The 18,693-nt window shown below is 43.5% G+C and overlaps 2 protein-coding genes across 6 annotated transcripts in view; both read right to left on the bottom strand.

Annotated features, from left to right (window-relative positions):
- Positions 1 to 13: 13 nt before the first annotated feature.
- LOC109891331 (solute carrier family 25 member 34) lies at positions 14 to 9,769 on the bottom strand. Of its 4 annotated transcripts, XR_004210093.1 has the most exons (8): positions 9,572 to 9,769; positions 6,732 to 7,136; positions 6,395 to 6,558; positions 5,726 to 5,905; positions 4,087 to 4,152; positions 2,655 to 2,807; positions 1,499 to 1,633; positions 14 to 1,264 (listed from the first exon to the last, which is right to left on the bottom strand). XR_004210093.1 is itself a non-coding variant. In XM_020483789.2 (6 exons), the coding sequence occupies exons 1-6, from the start codon at positions 9,635 to 9,637 to the stop codon at positions 1,082 to 1,084; spliced, it is 1,008 nt and encodes a 335-aa protein (XP_020339378.1). In that variant the 5' UTR covers positions 9,638 to 9,756; the 3' UTR covers positions 14 to 1,081. The 4 variants fall into 4 exon arrangements, 3 of the variants coding, with proteins under 3 accessions (XP_020339378.1, XP_031681373.1, XP_031681375.1); XM_020483789.2 differs by lacking the exons at positions 5,726 to 5,905; positions 6,395 to 6,558 and having other exon boundaries at positions 9,572 to 9,756; XM_031825513.1 differs by lacking the exons at positions 5,726 to 5,905; positions 6,395 to 6,558 and having other exon boundaries at positions 6,732 to 8,187; positions 9,572 to 9,755.
- Positions 9,770 to 13,382: 3,613 nt separating this feature from the next.
- Positions 13,383 to 18,693, bottom strand: part of LOC109891329 (F-box only protein 42) — a 29,550-nt gene continuing 24,239 nt past the window's right edge. For both annotated transcript variants that reach the window (XM_020483785.2, XM_020483786.2), the window contains exons 6-10: positions 17,582 to 17,692; positions 17,184 to 17,280; positions 15,476 to 15,532; positions 15,239 to 15,355; positions 13,383 to 15,108 (exon numbers count right to left, since the gene is read on the bottom strand). In XM_020483785.2, coding sequence (XP_020339374.2) covers positions 14,068 to 15,108; positions 15,239 to 15,355; positions 15,476 to 15,532; positions 17,184 to 17,280; positions 17,582 to 17,692 — 1,423 coding nt within the window. In that variant the 3' untranslated portion in view covers positions 13,383 to 14,067. The remainder of the gene's footprint in view (positions 15,109 to 15,238; positions 15,356 to 15,475; positions 15,533 to 17,183; positions 17,281 to 17,581; positions 17,693 to 18,693) is intronic.

Genomic DNA, 18,693 nt, shown 5'->3' with positions numbered 1-18,693 from the left:
AAACGGATGTGTATTCCAATTTTAAAGTAGAATGGTCTTTATTAATGGCAATTCAATATAACAAGTATACATATACTTCAACTAGTTCAAATTATCTTACATTTTTGTCATCTTCAGACATGCACAAGTCAAAGCATTTTTATTTTCACACATTACATGGAAATGACAAAAATATCAGTAAAACTGTTGCCTCAAAATGATCTAGGTCACTAACCTAGAATAAAAGCCACATATTACACAGAATTGTTGATCTGACCAACCTTTGTCTTGCTTCATTAATAATGGGCCTTCTTGTGCACAGTTTGACTTTTGATCTTAAAGCGGCAATCAGCAGTTGAATCCATAAAAAAGATAAAAGAGACCTCCCCGATTCCTGTTTTGGTCAAAGTTGAGGGATGTGGCTGGAGAAATGTAACCACTCTTAAATCCATAGACAGAACTATGGATGCAAGGACTGACCATCCATGATATCAAAATTATAGTTGTAACCATGTTTTGGGGATATATAGTGTTAATTTACATTTACACTTTGTTTACAAACACTGGAGTAAAACAAGCTTATATTTTGGGTTCTGGTGGGGTATTCCATTTGAACTAAGCTCATGGAGAAATTCTAAGTTATATTCTTTAAGAATCAATGGATACATATAATTTATGTATAAATCCAAAAATGTATATAGCAACTGCAGATTGCCCCTTTAAGGCTTAGGCATGGAGTGAGCCTCATCTTCCATATCCTCCTTCAACATCACTGTCCAGGAACTTGCAGTGTCAGTCAAATAAACTGGAGATGGAACAAATTGTTTAAGTTTAGTGATGTATGTCAAGCCATTATGTATAATTTCTGTCAACTACTGAGTGAGTGCAAGAGTGTCTACTCCTCAATGTCTCTCCTTCTCTCCACCAATGGACCTGTCAATTATTAAACCTCAACTCTGTCCATGTACAGTATGAGGCCCTCTGTCTCAGGTCTGGCTCTGACGAAGGCAACAGACCAAAACCTGTTGGGTTTAGTAATTAATCATTATTTAAAAATTCAACTTCCATTGTCATCCAGGATTGACTGAATATCCTCTTCTCTTCAGCTCTGGTTCTGGACGTCCTGGAAGGCTCTCTGTCTCATCAGGTCCCAGAAGAGCATGCTGAGAATGGTGTGAGGGCACAGGCGGAAGAATACAGGACCCATGCCTTTATAAAGTCCCAGCACACCTTCGGTCCGACACACCTTCACCAGACAGTCTGAGAAGCCCTGGTACAGACGACCCTAACAGACAGGCAAGAGAGGTAGAGGATAAAACTGTGAGTTCAACAGCTATAGATAGTTACAGTATAGATATTGATATATATTTGGGTTGAACAGCTAAGAGCTAGGGGTGTACAGTATATGGAGAAGGAAAGGTACTTAGAAGCCAAGAGAGAGGCCAGGGAATATCAGGGTGAATTGGGCAATGCCAATAATGATGGATGAAAGACAACAAGATATTGAAAAAAGGCTCACACTATGATGCTCATCCACTGGCTGGTTGTAGAGGCGGGTGCTGATGACATCAAACGGGGTCATGGTGATTGTCACTGCGACTCCACTGATACAGGCAGCTGTCAAGGCAACCAGCCAGCTGTTTGGACTGTACCACTACAAAGACACAGAGAGAAATCAACTAACGGTAGGGGTGCCAGATTATTCATATCTTGTTGTTTTCTTGTATCATATGTTCCTTGTAAAATAACAATCAACTCAGAAACAATCAATCGTTCTGGATTAGGACTGGTCACTGTATTATGGCCACACCGACAGTCAAGAGTCATAACTGCAGTAAAATTCCACGTGGCCATTGAGTCACGGCATTCTCCTTTTAGCACTCTGGACATGCTTTGGTAGTACCCAACTTGCTAATGACCACCAGGTCGCTAATGGCCTGGTACTCAGGGCTCTACTTTCCCTCTAACCACTCTGACATCAATGCACATGCAATCGAAAATCACTTCAAACACATCATCAAAACAGTATCCTGCTTTTACAACTCCCTTCACCGTGATGATCAATTTGAAGAAAAAAGTTTCAACAGCAGGTTGAAACTGAGTGTAAAACATGATCGTTGTGGATGTTGTTTCAAAGCCTAACAAAGAAATGGACAGAGCTTTCTATGGTGATGATGAGCTGGTTTATTCCATATAAGAGCTAGGTATTGTTGATTAGAAAGTCTACTTCAGCATCACTCAGTAGCATGCATACAGCTCCTCATAGCCAGATAACATACAGTAGGCCAACTTATATTCTGTTCTTCAGAAATACATTTTCTTTATATCATAATGTTTATTTAGACATGACTAAAATAAATAATGGATTTATTGTGATGGTGTATGTTAAATTGATTTATTATACTTTTTTCAATGTAGATGTTCAAAAGGTGTGCATCAGCGGTTTGTTTGAAGCTTGTATGAGTGGAGGCCTGGGGATGCTAAACATGTTTATGTTAATTAACGGCCAATTACCGTGAGACCGGCAGTATTTTGCATGACAATAACAGACAACCCTAATCTATAAACACGATCCTTATCTGCTGGTACTGTACTATGATTGCCATCTGCATGTGTGACACCTGGCTTGTAATGCAATAGGCAACACAGTCTGCATACATGGTTTCTATAGTTACCTGCAGGCGTGCCACCCATTCTTTGGTGGAGCTGAAGGTGGCCAGTTGGGTGGCTGATCCTACCATGACTCGAGGCACAGCCCCGTTCACACCCCTCCACAGCCCCACCACGCCCTCCCGCCAGTAGATATTGGCGAAGGCACTCGACACTCCCTGAGGGAGGGAAAGGGGATCCTCCATCAGTTAAAGTGATTTGCTTCTTTTTACCACAAGGTGTGGAGAGGTATGCTCTAGTAAACTGTAGCTAGAGGCAACTGGCTTGTAAAGCAAATTCTGAAGAAGACAGATACATTTTGAGGGAGAAAAGTTGAAGTGTCGAACCACATGTGTAGGCTACCATACATAGCCTAGTGTTTCTCGCTGTTGAATATGAAAGTGTTTTCAAATGGAAATCCCTCTCTGAAGTATGGACATTTTTCTACTATTAAGTTATGAACTCTGCACTTACATCACTTGTGGACATTTTGCCCACAAATGATAGTGTGTCAGGGTATTGGATTGCTTCAGCCTATGGCAAACACAAAGGGATATTGTACCAGTTGACTTTACTGTAGAAAACCTGCATACCTTAGATCTATACATTGCCTTGAGCTTCACTGCAGGGTCCTCGGGACCCCAAGAGGTGCATGTTTTGGTTTTTTGCCCTAGCACTACACAGCTGATTCAAATAATCAACTAATCATCAAGCTTTGGTCATTTGAATCAGCTGTGTAGTGTTAGGACAAAAAACAAAACGTGCACCTCTTGGGTCCCGAGGACCAAGTTTGGGAAACGCTGTTTTATTGTAAGTGTGAGAGGAGTACCAAGACAAAATAAAGCAAGTTTGCCCCTACCTCTGAAACTGAAAGGGTGTTAATACAGGATTTTTGCAATATCAGAGCCATCATTAAACATTTATTGGCATGGGGCATCCTGAGTGGCGCAGCGGTCTAAGGCACTGCATCACAGTGCTAGAGGCATCACTATAGACCCAGGTTCGATAGTGGGCTGTATCACAACTGGCTGTGATCGGGAGTCCCATAGGTTGGTGCACAATTGGCCCAGTGTTGTCCCGGTTAGGGGAGTGTTTGGATGGGGGGGCTTTACTTGGCTCATCGCGCTTTAGCGACTCCTTGTGGCGGCCCGGGCACCTGCAGGCTGACCTCAGTAGTCAGGTGAACGGTGTTTCCTCTGACACATTAGTACGGCTGGCTTCCGGGTTAAGCGTGCGGGTGTTAAGAAGCGCGGTTTGGCAGGTCATGTGTCGGAGGACACATGACTCGACCTTCGTCTCCCGAGCCAGTTGGGGAGTTGCAGCAATGAGACCAAGATCAAAAGTGGGGAGAAAAATGGTAAAATACAAAAACAAATTATTGGCAGGTCTTGAACACAGGGAACAGATGTCCTGCATCCACATGTGATACACATGTACACACATGCATACACCCCTCACCTGATGGTTGTGCTGGTGACCCACTGCGATGGCCTCAACTGTCTGGGCCTGCAGATGTGTCTTCACCTGTGGAGGAAATATAAGACATAGATTCTTCAATGTAATTGAATACACATTTGACATACACAGCATTGCAAAGAGAGCCTCTGCAGTACATCACCCTATAATTAAATAAGCACAACCCTGTCAATATATAGAGACACACTGTTCAGTGGTTACACCTGGTATTAGTTACACAACATGTACACATATTTCAGCACTCTGCACACACACCCCTTCAGGATGCCCATGATCTCAATTTGGGGCGGCAGTGTAGCCTAGTGGTTAGAGCATTGGACTAATAACCGAAAGGTTGCAAGTTCAAATCCCCGAGCTGACAAGGTACAAAATCTGTAATTCTGCCCTTGAACAGGCAGTTAACCCACTGTTCCTAGGCCGTCATTGAAAATAAGAATTTGTTCTTAACTGACTTGCCTAGTTAAATAAAGGTTTACTAAAAAAAACAAATTCATATCTGTCTTTCCTCACTGTTCATCTCTCTCGCTCTTTCACTTTCTCGCTCTCTCTCTCAATGACCATTGCTTAGGTTATTGAGATGAGTTTGGCTCCCACAGTATACATGCATACATACTCCGGAGGCCGAGCCCTCCCTGGTCTTTCTCCCATACCGGGTGTAATCAGAAATCTCTTTCTATCATTCTGTCTCGCTTACCTTCATACACTGCCAAAAAGGACAGGAGGGAGTGCTGGGAAGTATTTTGGGTAGTGCTTGGAAGTGGATACATGCCAGGTATATTTAGTGACCCAGATACTCAGAAACATATCTATATGTATAGTGTTTTCAGAGTGCTGGAGAGATTATGCGGCTCATTGATGTATTGAGCAACAGATGCAGCCTAGACAACAACAACAGTAGCATGAGTATATGAGGGCCACCTTAGGTTATTATATGGGTTATTATACAAGTGAGGGGCAACTGCCTGAACGCATGGGGAAATACACAGCCACTGTAGAAGCCACTGCCCTTCGCACAGTAACAATCACATCCCTGAACATAACATGATACGTAACATGCTGAACTGGCTGACTTGATAGATTTAAGCAATAAGGCACAAGAGGGTGTGGTATATACCACGGCTTAGGGCTGTTCTTAAGCGGAGTGCCTGGACACAACCCTTAGCCGTGGTATATTGGCCATATACCACAAACGCCCGAGGTGCCTCATTGCTGTTATAAACTGGTTACCAACGTAATTTGAGCAGTAAAAATAAATGTTTTGTCATACCTGTGGTATACGGTCTGATATATCATGGCTGTCAACCAATCAGCATTCAGGGCTCGAACCACCCAGTTTATAATTGTATTTACAGTACCTGCACAAATGCACCAGGTTCTCATAACAGGGAACATGGCTGGTGCAATATTTATGACACTTATGATTATACTCCATAAGGTATGATGCACTGAGTGCTCAAAAAGCCTTTGTTGTGAAATTGGGGCACATACTGTAGGGCAGGGTGTCACGCCTGTACCAGCTCACCCTCTGTGTCGCTCTGGCGCCCACGAGCGCCTCTCTGGAACGGAATCATTACACACACCTGTCACCATCATTACGCTCATCAGCGCTCATTGGACTCACCTGGACTCCTTCACTTTGTTGTTTTCCCCTCTATATCTGTCTGTTCTCAGTTTGTTCCCAGTGTCAGCATTATTGTCGATTTGTTTTCCCCTGTCCAGACGCTGTCCAGGTTCTGTTTCATGTCCATTGTTTATTAAATGGTCACTCCCTGTACTTGCTTCTCGTCTCCCAGCGACTGTCCTTAACACAGGGATCATCAACCAGATTCAGCCTCGGGACGATTTTTTATTGAGCGGATGGTCAGGGGGCCATAACATAATTACAAATATTTTGTAGACTGCAAATTGACGGCAAGAAGCCCAAACAGATATAACATTTAACTAAAACATAATCAATTCAAACGTTGCTTATGTTTGTATACGATAACATATATCTATCTATTCTGTGGGGAAACATTGGAAGAGATTTCCTAAATTAAAATCAATTTGAGCTGATTTGCTGTTGTTTATCAGTTTTTACAATGTAGGGTCAACACTGTTGTTACAACCTGGCTCATATTTCCTAACAACAAAGGGAGACCACGCATGACTTAAATGTGTAAAGGAATACATGTATTAAACTAAATAATAATACATACAACAATGTAACATAAGCTGTGGACGTCTGTAGGATCAGTAGTGTATGTAGTGTGTGGATGAGTGGAGAGGGTGTTAGATGGTGAAAACAGACCGAAAAAAACACAAGGTGGTGGAAACCAGCCTGCCAGTCAGGGAAGAGAGAGAGTGTTGGCTGATGTGGCCTCCCTTTATAGCCTGCAGGCCAAGCCTGCCCAGGTGCGCCACATCAGCTGACGATCCTCTTGCTCTGCCCACTGGCCTCCTGCAACAAGCAGACTACCAAACAGGAGATCTCAGCACACAGAGTGGGAGGGACGTCACACTGTAAATACTGTAGATGCTATATATGTTATGTATGTACATTATGACCCCAAGTGCCTTCCATACCTCTTTACCTTTTACAAAGCTATTGACTACGAGAGAAACAACAAAACAAACATGCTACTCACCAGATAGGCAGGAGAGGCGATGAAGGCACCCAGAGCCCCGGCAATGGCTCCTGACATCAGACTCCCTCCAGGGGCTGCAGTGACCCCCACGGCATCACAGTAGGAGTAGAAGCCCAGCCTCACACCGTTCATCATTCCCTGGTACAACAGCCCAGCCGAGAGCCCCTTCTGCAGCCCGCGTAGCCCGTCTGTTCTACCCACCACCCATAGGGCCTGAACCACCCCGCGGTAGTGCCGCTGGTAGGTCCCCCGCGCCCGCAGCTCTCCCTGCAGCTGCAGTCGCGTCTTCACCACCTCCAGGGGGTTAGTGAACACACAGGCCCCGCAGCACGACAACGCACCCAAGGCAAAGTCCAGTGGGGGCCACAGGGCCAGAGGGAGCTGCGGCGAGGTGACCGTGGTGGCCTGGGAAAGAGGGGGGATTGGGGATGTCATGGCAACTTAATGGAGCTGAATAGAGTGGGAGTTGGGAGACCTGAAGGGAGAGTCTGTGGCAGGGTAGTTTAGAAGCTGGGTACCGGTCATCTCTGAAGTGCGGAGTGTCCAATGGTGTCCTGGGTGATGAGTCTACCTACTGCCCAGTCTATGTCAGGGCTTCCAGATGGGTGAGAGGGTATAGAGTGTACTACTGGGTATGGTGCATGTGATCATGAAATCTTGGAAACAGAGGTCAGAACTGTACGGCTGACGGGGACTGGTATGAGAAGAAGTCAGTGATTACTGCCTGATATGCCTGATATGACGTCACATGTGACCTGTGCTCCTGTTACTGTGCTCCTCTGCCATTGGTGTTCAGTGTTTCTGGGATGATGTTCTTAGATGCCTCATGCTAGTCTGTCCATAAGTATAATTACATCTTGAGGTCCTCAATGTTCTTGAAAACATTGATGAATTGGGTTAAAGGGTTGTGTGTGTTCACTGAGCTAACTTGTGCAATGATCATTGAGTAAGTCCAGCCAAGAGATCTGGCCCAACTTGAGAGACAGCAGAGCCTGTCACCCCTCTGTGTAAAGGTGAGACTCTCACGAACACGTACATGTTGGTTGTTTTCCAACAGGCCTCACAAGACTCATCTGAACGTCCCCTGGTACCAGTTGAAAAAATGAATGGAAGTATATAAGGAGACTGTTTAGTGCCAAAACAATAAGGGGTTAAATATATGTTAAAAAATATATATAATAATGTTTCCTGTTTCTTATATCTCACAGATATAAGGCAGACACTTCAGAACAAACTTCCTTTTGATTTTTGGGTGGACTATCTGTTGTTCCATGTAGTAAATCTGTTATTCAATGTGTTTGTAAGGGCTAATAGCAGAAAGGCCCCGGCTTAGACAGGGCTTAGACTCATGGGTTAAAGGGTTGTGTTTGTTCACTGAGCTAACATGTCTACATGTGCAATGATCATTGAGGAAGTCCAGCCAAGAGATCTGGCCCAACCTGAGAGACAGCAGACCCTGTAAAATAATGAAGGAACTTATGAGGAGTTATGTAGAGGTGTTATGAGGAGTTATGTAGAGGTGTTATGAGGAGTTATGTAGAGGTGTTATCAGGAGTTATGTAGAGGTGTTATCAGGAGTTATGTAGAGGTGTTATCAGGAGTTATGTAGAGGTGTTATGAGGAGTTATGTAGAGGTGTTATCAGGAGTTATGTAGAGGTGTTATCAGGAGTTATGTAGAGGTGTTATCAGGAGTTATGTAGAGGTGTTATGAGGAGTTATGTAGAGGTGTTATCAGGAGTTATGTAGAGGTGTTATCAGGAGTTATGTAGAGGTGTTATGAGGAGTTATGTAGAGGTGTTATCAGGAGTTATGTAGTGTTATCAGGAGTTATGTAGAGGTGTTATCAGGAGTTATGTAGAGGTGTTATCAGGAGTTATGTAGAGGTGTTATGAGGAGTTAGGTAGAGGTGTTATGAGGAGTTATGTAGAGGTGTTATCAGGAGTTATGTAGAGGTGTTATCAGGAGTTATGTAGAGGTGTTATGAGGAGTTAGGTAGAGGTGTTATGAGGAGTTATGTAGAGGTGTTATCAGGAGTTATGTAGAGGTGTTATCAGGAGTTATGTAGAGGTGTTATGAGGAGTTATGTAGAGGTGTTATGAGGAGTTATGTAGAGGTGTTATCAGGAGTTATGTAGAGGTGTTATCAGGAGTTATGTAGAGGTGTTATCAGGAGTTATGTAGAGGTGTTATCAGGAGTTATGTAGAGGTGTTATGAGGAGTTAGGTAGAGGTGTTATGAGGAGTTATGTAGAGGTGTTATCAGGAGTTATGTAGAGGTCTTATGAGGAGTTATGTAGAGGTGTTATCAGGAGTTATGTAGAGGTGTTATCAGGAGTTATGTAGAGGTGTTATCAGGAGTTATGTAGAGGTGTTATCAGGAGTTATGTAGAGGTGTTATCAGGAGTTATGTAGAGGTGTTATGAGGAGTTAGGTAGAGGTGTTATGAGTTGGAAAGAGGAGTTATGAGGAAGAACTACATGTCTTGCTTTGGTTGCTTCTTTGGTTACCTTTATTTAAATAATATGTAACAGGAGAGAGTGAGGAAAGAGGACAGCTGACACTACATTTTTTCTCAACAAAACTCAGTCACATAACACTCATATTTTCTACCTCTGCAGTTTGGTCACTTTACAGCTTGTTGTACAAAGAAAAATACACATTAACTTCCAATATCAGCACACACATACATATACTAACTCTACAATTACGGGCGTAAGGAGGGCCCACAAGTTATAAATCAAGCACTTAAGACACTGAAGTCTGATCCCCAGAGTGACTCTGCATAATCTGCACATATCTACAAACGTCTACATTTCTGATAGCAAATGAAGCAGATCTTACTCTTGTTGTGTTCCTTTCCTCTCTCTGCTTCCCTTCCATGCACAGCCAGACAACTTCAGTTAACATGTGTTCCCAGAACTCCCATTCATTGTGAAAGTCTCCTCCTACTGCCTTAGGCCAGAACCAATCCAGACAACCCTGTCCGACACCTCACCACATCCCCTGCTTTGTTCAAATGCTCTGTTCCAATCGAAAGCTCAGCTCTGTCCCCTGCCTTGGTCCAATTGATTCTCTCTGGGTAAAAGGTTATAGTTATGAGAGAGGGGGTGGAGTGGAAGTGTGTCACACAGGAAAAAGGGGGAAAGCATATTGACCACTGCTGTGCTTCTGATACTGTGGTTTAGATATTTGTCTAGTAGGATTCCTAATCCTGTGTTAAGGAAAAACAGGTTCATCTGCGAACCACAACAAAAGTAGAGACACATTTATAGGCTACTACACTCGGTCCCTAATTAAAGTTGGGCTGGTATTATATCATAGTCATGGTGGTAGGCAATTATGGTTGGTAAAAAACTGGTTTACCCAATACATTTTATATAGTTTACTCGCCATTAGCCGGCAACTTTACCAACTTTTTTGTGTCCGCCAGCTTATGCTTTTTATTAGGTGATAAAATGATTTCTTCATGAACAAATCACAACACCCAACATGAAAAATACTATAGTATACTATGGTATAAATACTATAGTACTGACTAGTGTTTTACTGACTTTACTGTAGTATTCACTTTAGTGTTTTCCAAACTAAAGTCCGCAAAAACACTACAGTGAATACTGTATTATTTACAGTAAACTATAGTATAAGTACTGCAGTAAAGGACAACTGTAGTATATACTATAGTAATTAATGGTCCTTTTGCAGACTGTAGTATACGGTAGTATTTACTGTAAGGTTTTTGCAGACTTTAGTATTTACTGTAGTTCGTTTGCAGACATTACTGTAGTATTTACTGTCATGTTATTGCAGACTGTAGTATTTACTGTAGTTTGTTTGCAGACATTACTGTAGTATTTACTATAGTGTTTCTGTTTTATTATCATTGAAATAAAGTGGAGTCTTTCTCCTTGAGGAAACCTACTGGAGAAATACTAAAATAGCAAGTAGGTAGGACTGGGGTCTGAACAATAGTTGACAGCGTCTGCTCTTTTCTATAACGACAATAGGCAATAGACCTGATTGGGCAGCTCAGAGCTTCTGCTCTTTTCTGTACATTAAAAACAAATGATTTGGTGGAAGAGGCAGGGCAGACCAGGAGCAAGGAAGGAGGGTGTGGTCAAGCAAAGCATCCCCCGAGTCTAAGTGCACTAAGGTTTTATTAGAACAGGCATAGATTAGTTACTCTATTTTTTTCCTTTCCTGACACAAGTTTATTGTGTTTAAAACCAACTTCATTAAAATTACAGTTCACAGCCGTGTGAAGGGGCTGGGGCTATGGAATGCATCCACCTATATACACACACTATTTGTACTTTTGTATTTTGTAAAAAAAAAAATACTTTTTTATATAGTCTTAGAATGTTATTGGTAGTTGATCTTGTTTTTTTCAAAGCCAGCTCGGTGGATTCCAAGGAGGCCCATTTCCTCAGTGTTGCCGCTCAGTCTTTGGGTGAGTACTCTCACACAGCTTCCCGACATGACTGAGGAGGCTGATTGGTCTATAACTTGTGACAGTTGTATGGATCTTTACCAGGTTTGTGAATCATTGTGACAACTGCAGAATTCCACGGTAGGGGAAAATAGCCTTCCATGAGACGTGGTGAAGAGGTTAGAAAGGAGGTGCAGGTATTCATCAGGTGCTTGTTTGATGAGTGTACTGTCAATGTTGTCTTCCCCAGGTGCTTTGTTATTCATTTTTTTCAAATTAGTCTTAATTTCTTCAATAGTAACAGCAGGTGAGGGGATGGTCTACTGATGTCGAATTTCTGGTTTATATTGTTTTCTGTATTTCTCTATTGACAATGTTTATTTCCTATAACCTGTATGGAACACATTATATATACATGGCATGTAGGTTTCTCACTTATGGGTGGCACAAATTGGGATATGGGGGAGGGAATGGGCAGGGTATATTCAAATCAAATACTGCAGTATTTACTATAGCTAAAAAGTGTAGTGTTTTTGCCGACATTACTGTAATATTTACAATTGTTTCTTTGGATAATACTGTAGTATTTACTATAGTATTCTACAGTATACTAAAACATTCTATAGTAAGTGCTACACATGATCGAGCAATTCTACAGTGTGTAGTGTAGTATTCTACAGTATACTGTAGTATTTTTTCATGTGGGAATGACCTTGACAATTGGGAAATGCTGCAATAGATGATTTAGCAGTCATTGTACTGTAATCAAGCTGTCTATTTTAGAACATATCTTTTGTTTCAAAATTACTCTTTTAATGCCAACGTGTTAGTTTTTCGTGTTTCCCATACCCATTCATTTGATTCGGCTATAACCGCAGGGGCCACAAGAGGCCTAGACTTTAGCTAGTGCAGTATCAATAGTGTACCATCAGAACATCCCATCCTTTGTTTTGGGCCTGAATATCAGGAAATTGACCCAGGAGTCGTTCCTGTCAGTCGTGTTGTGACCGCCCTGAATTTGTCTGAACCGTCTCAGTGCTTCTCCTTCCAATAGGGCGCTTCCCCTTTAATTCCCTGTTAAATAGCCAGCATCAGCTGCGCAAAAGTGGGTTTGTGACAGTGGCGCGAGAGAGGAAATGTTCTACCCTCAGTTTGGAAGTTCGTTAAGAGACAGTTTATTTTGTTTGTAGTAAAAAAAGTGTGTACAGTAGCCGTGTCGCAGGATCTACTTAAGTATATTGTTTGACTACTAATCTACGTCGGTCTCCGCTGTTTCTTCGTGGCCTTTCCCAGCCGGAGATCTGTTGGCGAATTGGATTGTCTAACTGACCACAACTTTTTGCATGTGGTCTTCAATTTGTTTTGGTGTGATGTATACCGTGATGATTTAAGTTGTAGTGAAGACTACAGAGATGTGACACTCTTTAGTTGTGTGGTAGAGTTGATCGCAATCTGATTGTATTAATGAGACCGGGTTTACCCATCACTTTATGAAAGGACAATTGCAATACTGAGGTCACGTGTGTTCACTCTATTCCGTTACCGGGCTAGACTCTAAGGCCAGAGCTACAGGACGTTTCTTGAGGAACCAGAGCTCACAGTTATGTGATGGTTTATTTTGGTAATGCAAAAATAACCCAGTTTAAGTTTTTTCCAATGTTGTAAAGGTTTATGAAAAGTGTTTGTCCATACCGACTTTTACATGAGTCCTTTTGTATTGGTGTAGACTTGACGGATCAGATGGGACTCATTCCCTCCCAAACAAAAAAGGTGAAATCAATATTTTCTCTGGTAGGTAGAACCTACCTGGCACCCTACAAACAACCTCAAGTCAAAAGGTTTATTTTATTTGTAACCTTTATTTTGTAAGATGTTTGCCAAATATGTGATGGCCCAGAATCAAAATACTTTCAGGACACATCAGCTTAGCCGCTCCACTGAAGGTGGATTCATGTGTCTGAGAAGAACTACACCTCGAGTGCCAAGATAAAAATCAAGATCATTTTATGAGCACTGTGTGCTAGGCTATTTGTGATAACTCTCACCACTATTTTCAACACAGGTGATGTCATCACAATCAGATCATTGGTGTATAGCTTGTGAAAAGAGCAGGAGTGCAATCATGTACAAAAGCTGTGAGGTGGTTTTCATTCTTACAATAAATGCAGGATTTAGACCTGGAACCTCAGTTAACTATAGTCCATTAATCAACAATAAAACACAACCTGACAGTTAAGACATGGAGGCCTTTATTGTTTTCTTATGCTACACAGTACACTGCAGCAACCTCCCCCTAAACAACAACCAACATGCATTTACACCACACACACACACACACCAACATCCATGCTATTACACACACTCACACAGTTTCCAATGTAAACAATGCAGGCTGAAAGAGTGATTTTAAAAAAGCAAGGTAGTCTGTTGCCCACTGTTGCGCCCTCGTAAGCAAGCGCAAGGCTCGTTCCATTTTCTTTTCTTTCAGTAAGTTCAAAGCGGGGCGACCAAAGAGTAAAATAAACTGTCTACATCTTTTGGGATGAACTGCTGTCCACTCAGGCCATTTGACCAACCTTCGTCTCTCTCTCACACACACACACACACACCAGGTGTTGGGAGGTCAGGATGCCCATTCATCCAACAGTCACCATTATAGCAACAACACCCTCAAGTGTCTTATTAAATGTACTGTCTGAAATGTTATGTGATAGGAAGATGGGGGTAGAGGGAGAAGTTAGTGTGAGAGGGGAGAGGAACGTCAATAATTAGTGTGACACATTCTATTCCCACGATCCTCAGCGGTAGAGGAAAAAGGCCTTGTTTGACTTCCCTTGTATGGGTTAGGATGGATTGATCGTCCATTACCTAGCAAACACTTTGGCGTCACTCACAAACCCAGCCATCGCTATTACCTCTTAGCGCGCACAAAGTACAAGGCGTTGGTTTTAGGGTAGTACTTCACGTTCTGCTTCTTGTCCATCAAGCCCCCGAATATGATGAGCTCTCCCCTACCCTGGACCACTGTGTGAAGGCTGGTCTCGGGGGGGCCTGTGACGGCAGCGGGGGTGCCGTTCCCGTAAACCCTCCAGGAGACGAGACCGGCTGCTTTGGCTCGGGACACGTCCAGGACATACATCTGCATGGGCTTGCAATTGAGCGACTGGTACAGGGGCTTGCCCACATTCAGGCTCTGGGGCGGGTGGTGGCCAAGCCGCCGTGCGATAGGCGGGATGGAATGTCCGTCAGACCCGGCAGCAGCAGCCTGTGGCGGGCTGGAAGAGGGGGATGTTCCTGCTGAAGCCACTCCTCCCCCACTTCCTCCTGAAGCAGCTCCTTGGGACAAGGGGTTTGAGGAGGATGAAGAGGACAGGTTTTTGACAGCTTCCAGGCCTCGTCTCAGGGCTGCGGGGGACACGGCCCCCGGGGGAGTGCGTGGGGAGCCAGGGGCAGGTGGAGGCGTGTGCACGCCGTTAGTGCTGGGTACCTCAGAAAGGGGGTGGGTGGCTGAGGGGGGAGACTCCCAGCCGTAGTCCGAGGAGACAGGGGGGCGAGAGGGCGGGGAGGCATCCTGGGCAGGGCTGGTCCGGGGAGAGGGGGATGAACCGTTGAGTAGAGGATGGAGGGAGGGCAGAGGCGGGCTGTCAGGCCCCTGGGAGGGGGATGGCTGTTGAGAGGAGGAGCCGGGGCTACCCTCTCTGGCACCCCCTCTGGCCGAGGGACGTGGTCTCAGTGTCCCCCAGCGGCCGTTCACACAGGGGGCCTCCTCAACTGCCCCCAGGACGACCCCGGCGGCGCCGCTCCTTAAAGGGGACTGGGAGCGCAGGGAGGGGGGCTCTGGGCCCAGGGGGCCAGGAGAGGCACTGATGGGGGAGGGCCGAGAGTTCAGGCTGGGGCTGAGTGGCGCACGGCCAGACGGAGCCTGGGAGAACACCACTACACACTGTCCAACCTGGAGAGAGCGTGGGATGGACGACAGAAAACAACGAAGGAAGTTGAGATGAAAGTAAACCTACAAAACAATATCCCAACAGTGTTTAGTGCAGTGAGGCAGGGGATAGATGACAGAGAGCCACACATACCCTGCAAGCAGGGTGGCACCACAGTTCTGGGGCTCCCTGGTCGTCGTTCTCCACCCTCAGCTGCTGCCATGTCCAGGGTGGGGCACCCATGTGCAGGAGCCAGGCATCTTTCAGCAGCTAGCAGGGACATGAGAGAGAAGGGAGGTGCAGAGTCACAAACAGCAAAACAAGAGGGCAGAGCTTTTTATGCATGGACAATAATAATGCTGCCTTTCATTAGAGAACATAGGCTCTCACTGCATTAGGGCCTCCACAGCCTCCCAGAATAAGAAGAGTCTTGTTGTCAATCACAATCTGTGAGAGGAGAAAATACATTTAAAACATGTAGATAACCATCTATACGAGCCACAAAAAGGTAACTTGTATTCCCTGTAAAAACAGACAGATACCTTTCAAAAGTTTGGTGTCAATTAGAAATGTCCCCGTTTAAAAAAATATATTTTTAAACACATTTTGTCCATTGAAATAACATCAAATTGATCAAAAATACAGTGCAGACATCGTTCATGTTGTAAATGACCATTGTAGCCTGAAACGGCAGATTTTTAATGGAATATCTACGTTGGCGTACAAAGGCCCATTATCAGCAACCATCACTCCTGTGTTCCAATGGCACATTGTGTTAGCTAATCCAAATGTATACTTTTAAAAGGCCTAATTGATCACTAAAAAACCCTTTGCATTGATGTTAGCACAGCTGAAACTGTTTTTCTGATTAAATAAGCAATAAAAGTGGCCTTCTTTAAACTAGTTGAGTATCTGGAGCATCAGCATATCTGGGTTCGATTACAGGCTCAAAATGACCAGAAACAAATAACTTTCTTTTGAAGCTCGTCAGTCTATTCTTGTTCTGAGAAATGATGGCTATTCCATGCGAGAAATTGCCAAGAAACTGAAGATCTCGTACAACGCTGTGTACTACTTCCTTCACAGAAAACACCAGTTTCAACAGTGAAGAGCCGACTCTGGGATGCTAGCCTTCCAGGCAGAATTCCTCTGTCCAGTGTCTGTTCTTTTGCCCATTTTAAACGTTTATTTTTATTGTCCAGTCTGAGATAAGGCTTTTTCTTTGCAACTCTGCCCAGAAGGCCAGCATCCTGGAGTCGCCTCTTCACAGTTGACATTGAGACTGGTGTTTTGCGGGTACTATTTAATGAAGCTGCCAGTTTAGGACTTGTGAGACGCCTGTTTCTCAAACTAGACACTAATGTACTTGTCCTCTTGCTCAGTTGTGCACCTGGACCTCCCACTCTTTCTATTCTGGTTAGAGACAGTTTGCGCTGAGTAGTACACATCGTTGTACGAGATCTTCAGTTTCTTGGCAATTTCACACATGGAATAGCCTTAATTTCTCAGAACAAGAATAGACTGATGAGTTTCAGAAGAAAGTTCTTTGTTTCTGGCCATTTTGAGCCTGTAATCAAACCCACAAATGCTGATGCTCCAGATACTCAACTAGTCTGAAGGCCAGTTTTATAGCTTCTTTAATCAGAACTACAGTTTTCAGCTGTGTTAACATAATTGCAAAAAGTGTTTTGTAATGATCAATTAGCCTTTTAAAATGATAAACTTGGATTAGCTAACACAATGTGCCATTGGAACACAGGAGTGATGGTTGCTGATAATGGGCCTCTGTAGATATTCCATAAAAATACAAATAAACTGCAATTTCCAGCTACAATAGTCATTTACAACATTAACATAGTCTACACTGTATTTCGGATCAATTTGATATTATAAAGAACACGAATGTGCTTTTCTTTCAAAAACAAGGACATTTATAACTGACCCCAAATGTTTGAATGGTAGTGTATTTACTAAATAATCTGAAATACTACATGATGGGGATATGGAGGGTGTGTGGTGGAAATGCAGGAATTGAGATATGTAGAGGGTGATGGAGGTATTGAGGGGAGAAGATGTGAAGGAAAAACATCATCCTGACCTGAGACTGGCCTCCTCGTGGGTGTGGGGACGGCCCTGAGATGGTGGGCTTGGACCAGGACCACTGCTCCAGATCCAGAACCCACACCTCGTTACTCCTGATTTGGGACCAGTGGAGAGAGCAGGGGGACACGGTGAGCCAAAAGCACACACACCGTGACAGATTCACAGACAACTATCAACATTGAAAAAAACAGTTTAAATGACATGATTTCCCTTTACTTTCAAGACATTCACATTACAACCTTTGAACATTGTCTCGCTACACCACAACTGTATTTATTTTAAGTGTTTTAACTGATGTGTCAGGTTGTTCCATTGTAATGTCTGGTTTGGCACAGCATAGTAAAAATGTGCAGAAAACTCAAGAAGTAAAAGCTCCTCAAAGTAATGACATACATTTGGCGGGCCCCTAGCGACCCTCCAAACACCACCATGTCGCTCCCTATGACGGAGGAGGAGTGACCGGCCATGGGTAGGGGTCCTTGGGTTGTCACGATGCAGTTCCACCTGAGGGCACATGGAGAAGTTTACTGGCTTAGCTAGATGAGGGTAAAGTGATAAAAGACCAAGCACTGATGGCTAGGTAAGGTTATACGTATAATTAAGTGAGAAGCAGGCATTGGTCTGAAGAAAAAGGAAATTCACAAGCCCCACAATGTTATTCCACCCATGCTCTACCAAGATTTTCCAGCACACAACTTTGACCTACTACAGTAGCTATGTTGGTCTATTGTACATGCAGGTTGGTTAGGATTCAAACCTTCTCAAACAGCCTAATTCATACTGATAGAGGTGCCTCCATAATAATGTGATTTGTACTGAATACAAGTTCAAGTATTGTATTCTTCACACACGCCACACTAATCTAATCACACTAAACACTAATTGGGGTGGCAGCGTAGCCTAGTGGTTAGAGCGTTGAACTAGTAACTGAAAGGTTGCAAGTTCAAATCCCTGAGCTGACAAGGTACAAATCTGTCGTTCTGCCCCTGAACAAGGCTGTTCCTAGGCAGTCATTGAAAATAAGAATTTGTTGTTTAACTAGGTAAGTCAGTTAAGGTATAAAAAAAATCCCATTCCACTACTTCAAGCTGTTTTTATTATCAAGCTTATTTGAGTGAGCGCTTTTGTCTTGTAGTAGTGGTGCCTGTCTGTATTTCCTAAAACCTTTATTTTAGCAATACATTTTTTGGGGTCGGTAGGTGCCCAACATAAGTGTGATGGACACAGTCACTAATTTATAGAGGTCTATAGAGCCTGTCTGCATTCTGGATTTCTGTAACCGTTAGCTGTGTAATATTGACAAATTCAGAAACACCAAAAGTCTGTCATTGGCAGTGCTATTGTAACATTTAAATGTGTCATCTGCCAAAAGGTCTGGGCCTTAATGGTACAGGTTGTGTGCTTGCATAACTGCAAGGGTTATTAGTTTAAACCCTGGTCTGCTGGCTGTTGCCAGCTGAAATCTGTTCTGAACTATTAAAAGTATGTGTAGAATTTACCATGGA

The sequence above is a fragment of the Oncorhynchus kisutch genome, linkage group LG5, assembly GCF_002021735.2.
Source record: "Oncorhynchus kisutch isolate 150728-3 linkage group LG5, Okis_V2, whole genome shotgun sequence".
NCBI classification, from domain to species: Eukaryota; Metazoa; Chordata; class Actinopteri; order Salmoniformes; family Salmonidae; genus Oncorhynchus; species Oncorhynchus kisutch.
The sequence above is the reverse complement of the archived record's forward strand: the minus strand, read 5'-3'. Positions and strand labels throughout refer to the sequence as shown.

Excerpts from the sequence above, each read along its gene's own strand:
- LOC109891331 (XM_020483789.2), bottom strand. The coding sequence starts at position 9,637 with ATGTTAACTGAAGTTGTCTGGCTGTGCATGGAAGGGAAGCAGAGAGAG. Across the intron at positions 7,137-9,571 it reads AGGAAAGGAACACAACAAGA|GCCACCACGGTCACCTCGCC; the intron begins GTAAGATCTGCT and ends CCTCTTTCCCAG. Across the intron at positions 4,153-6,731 it reads TCGCCTCTCCTGCCTATCTG|GTGAAGACACATCTGCAGGC; the intron begins GTGAGTAGCATG and ends TTTCCTCCACAG.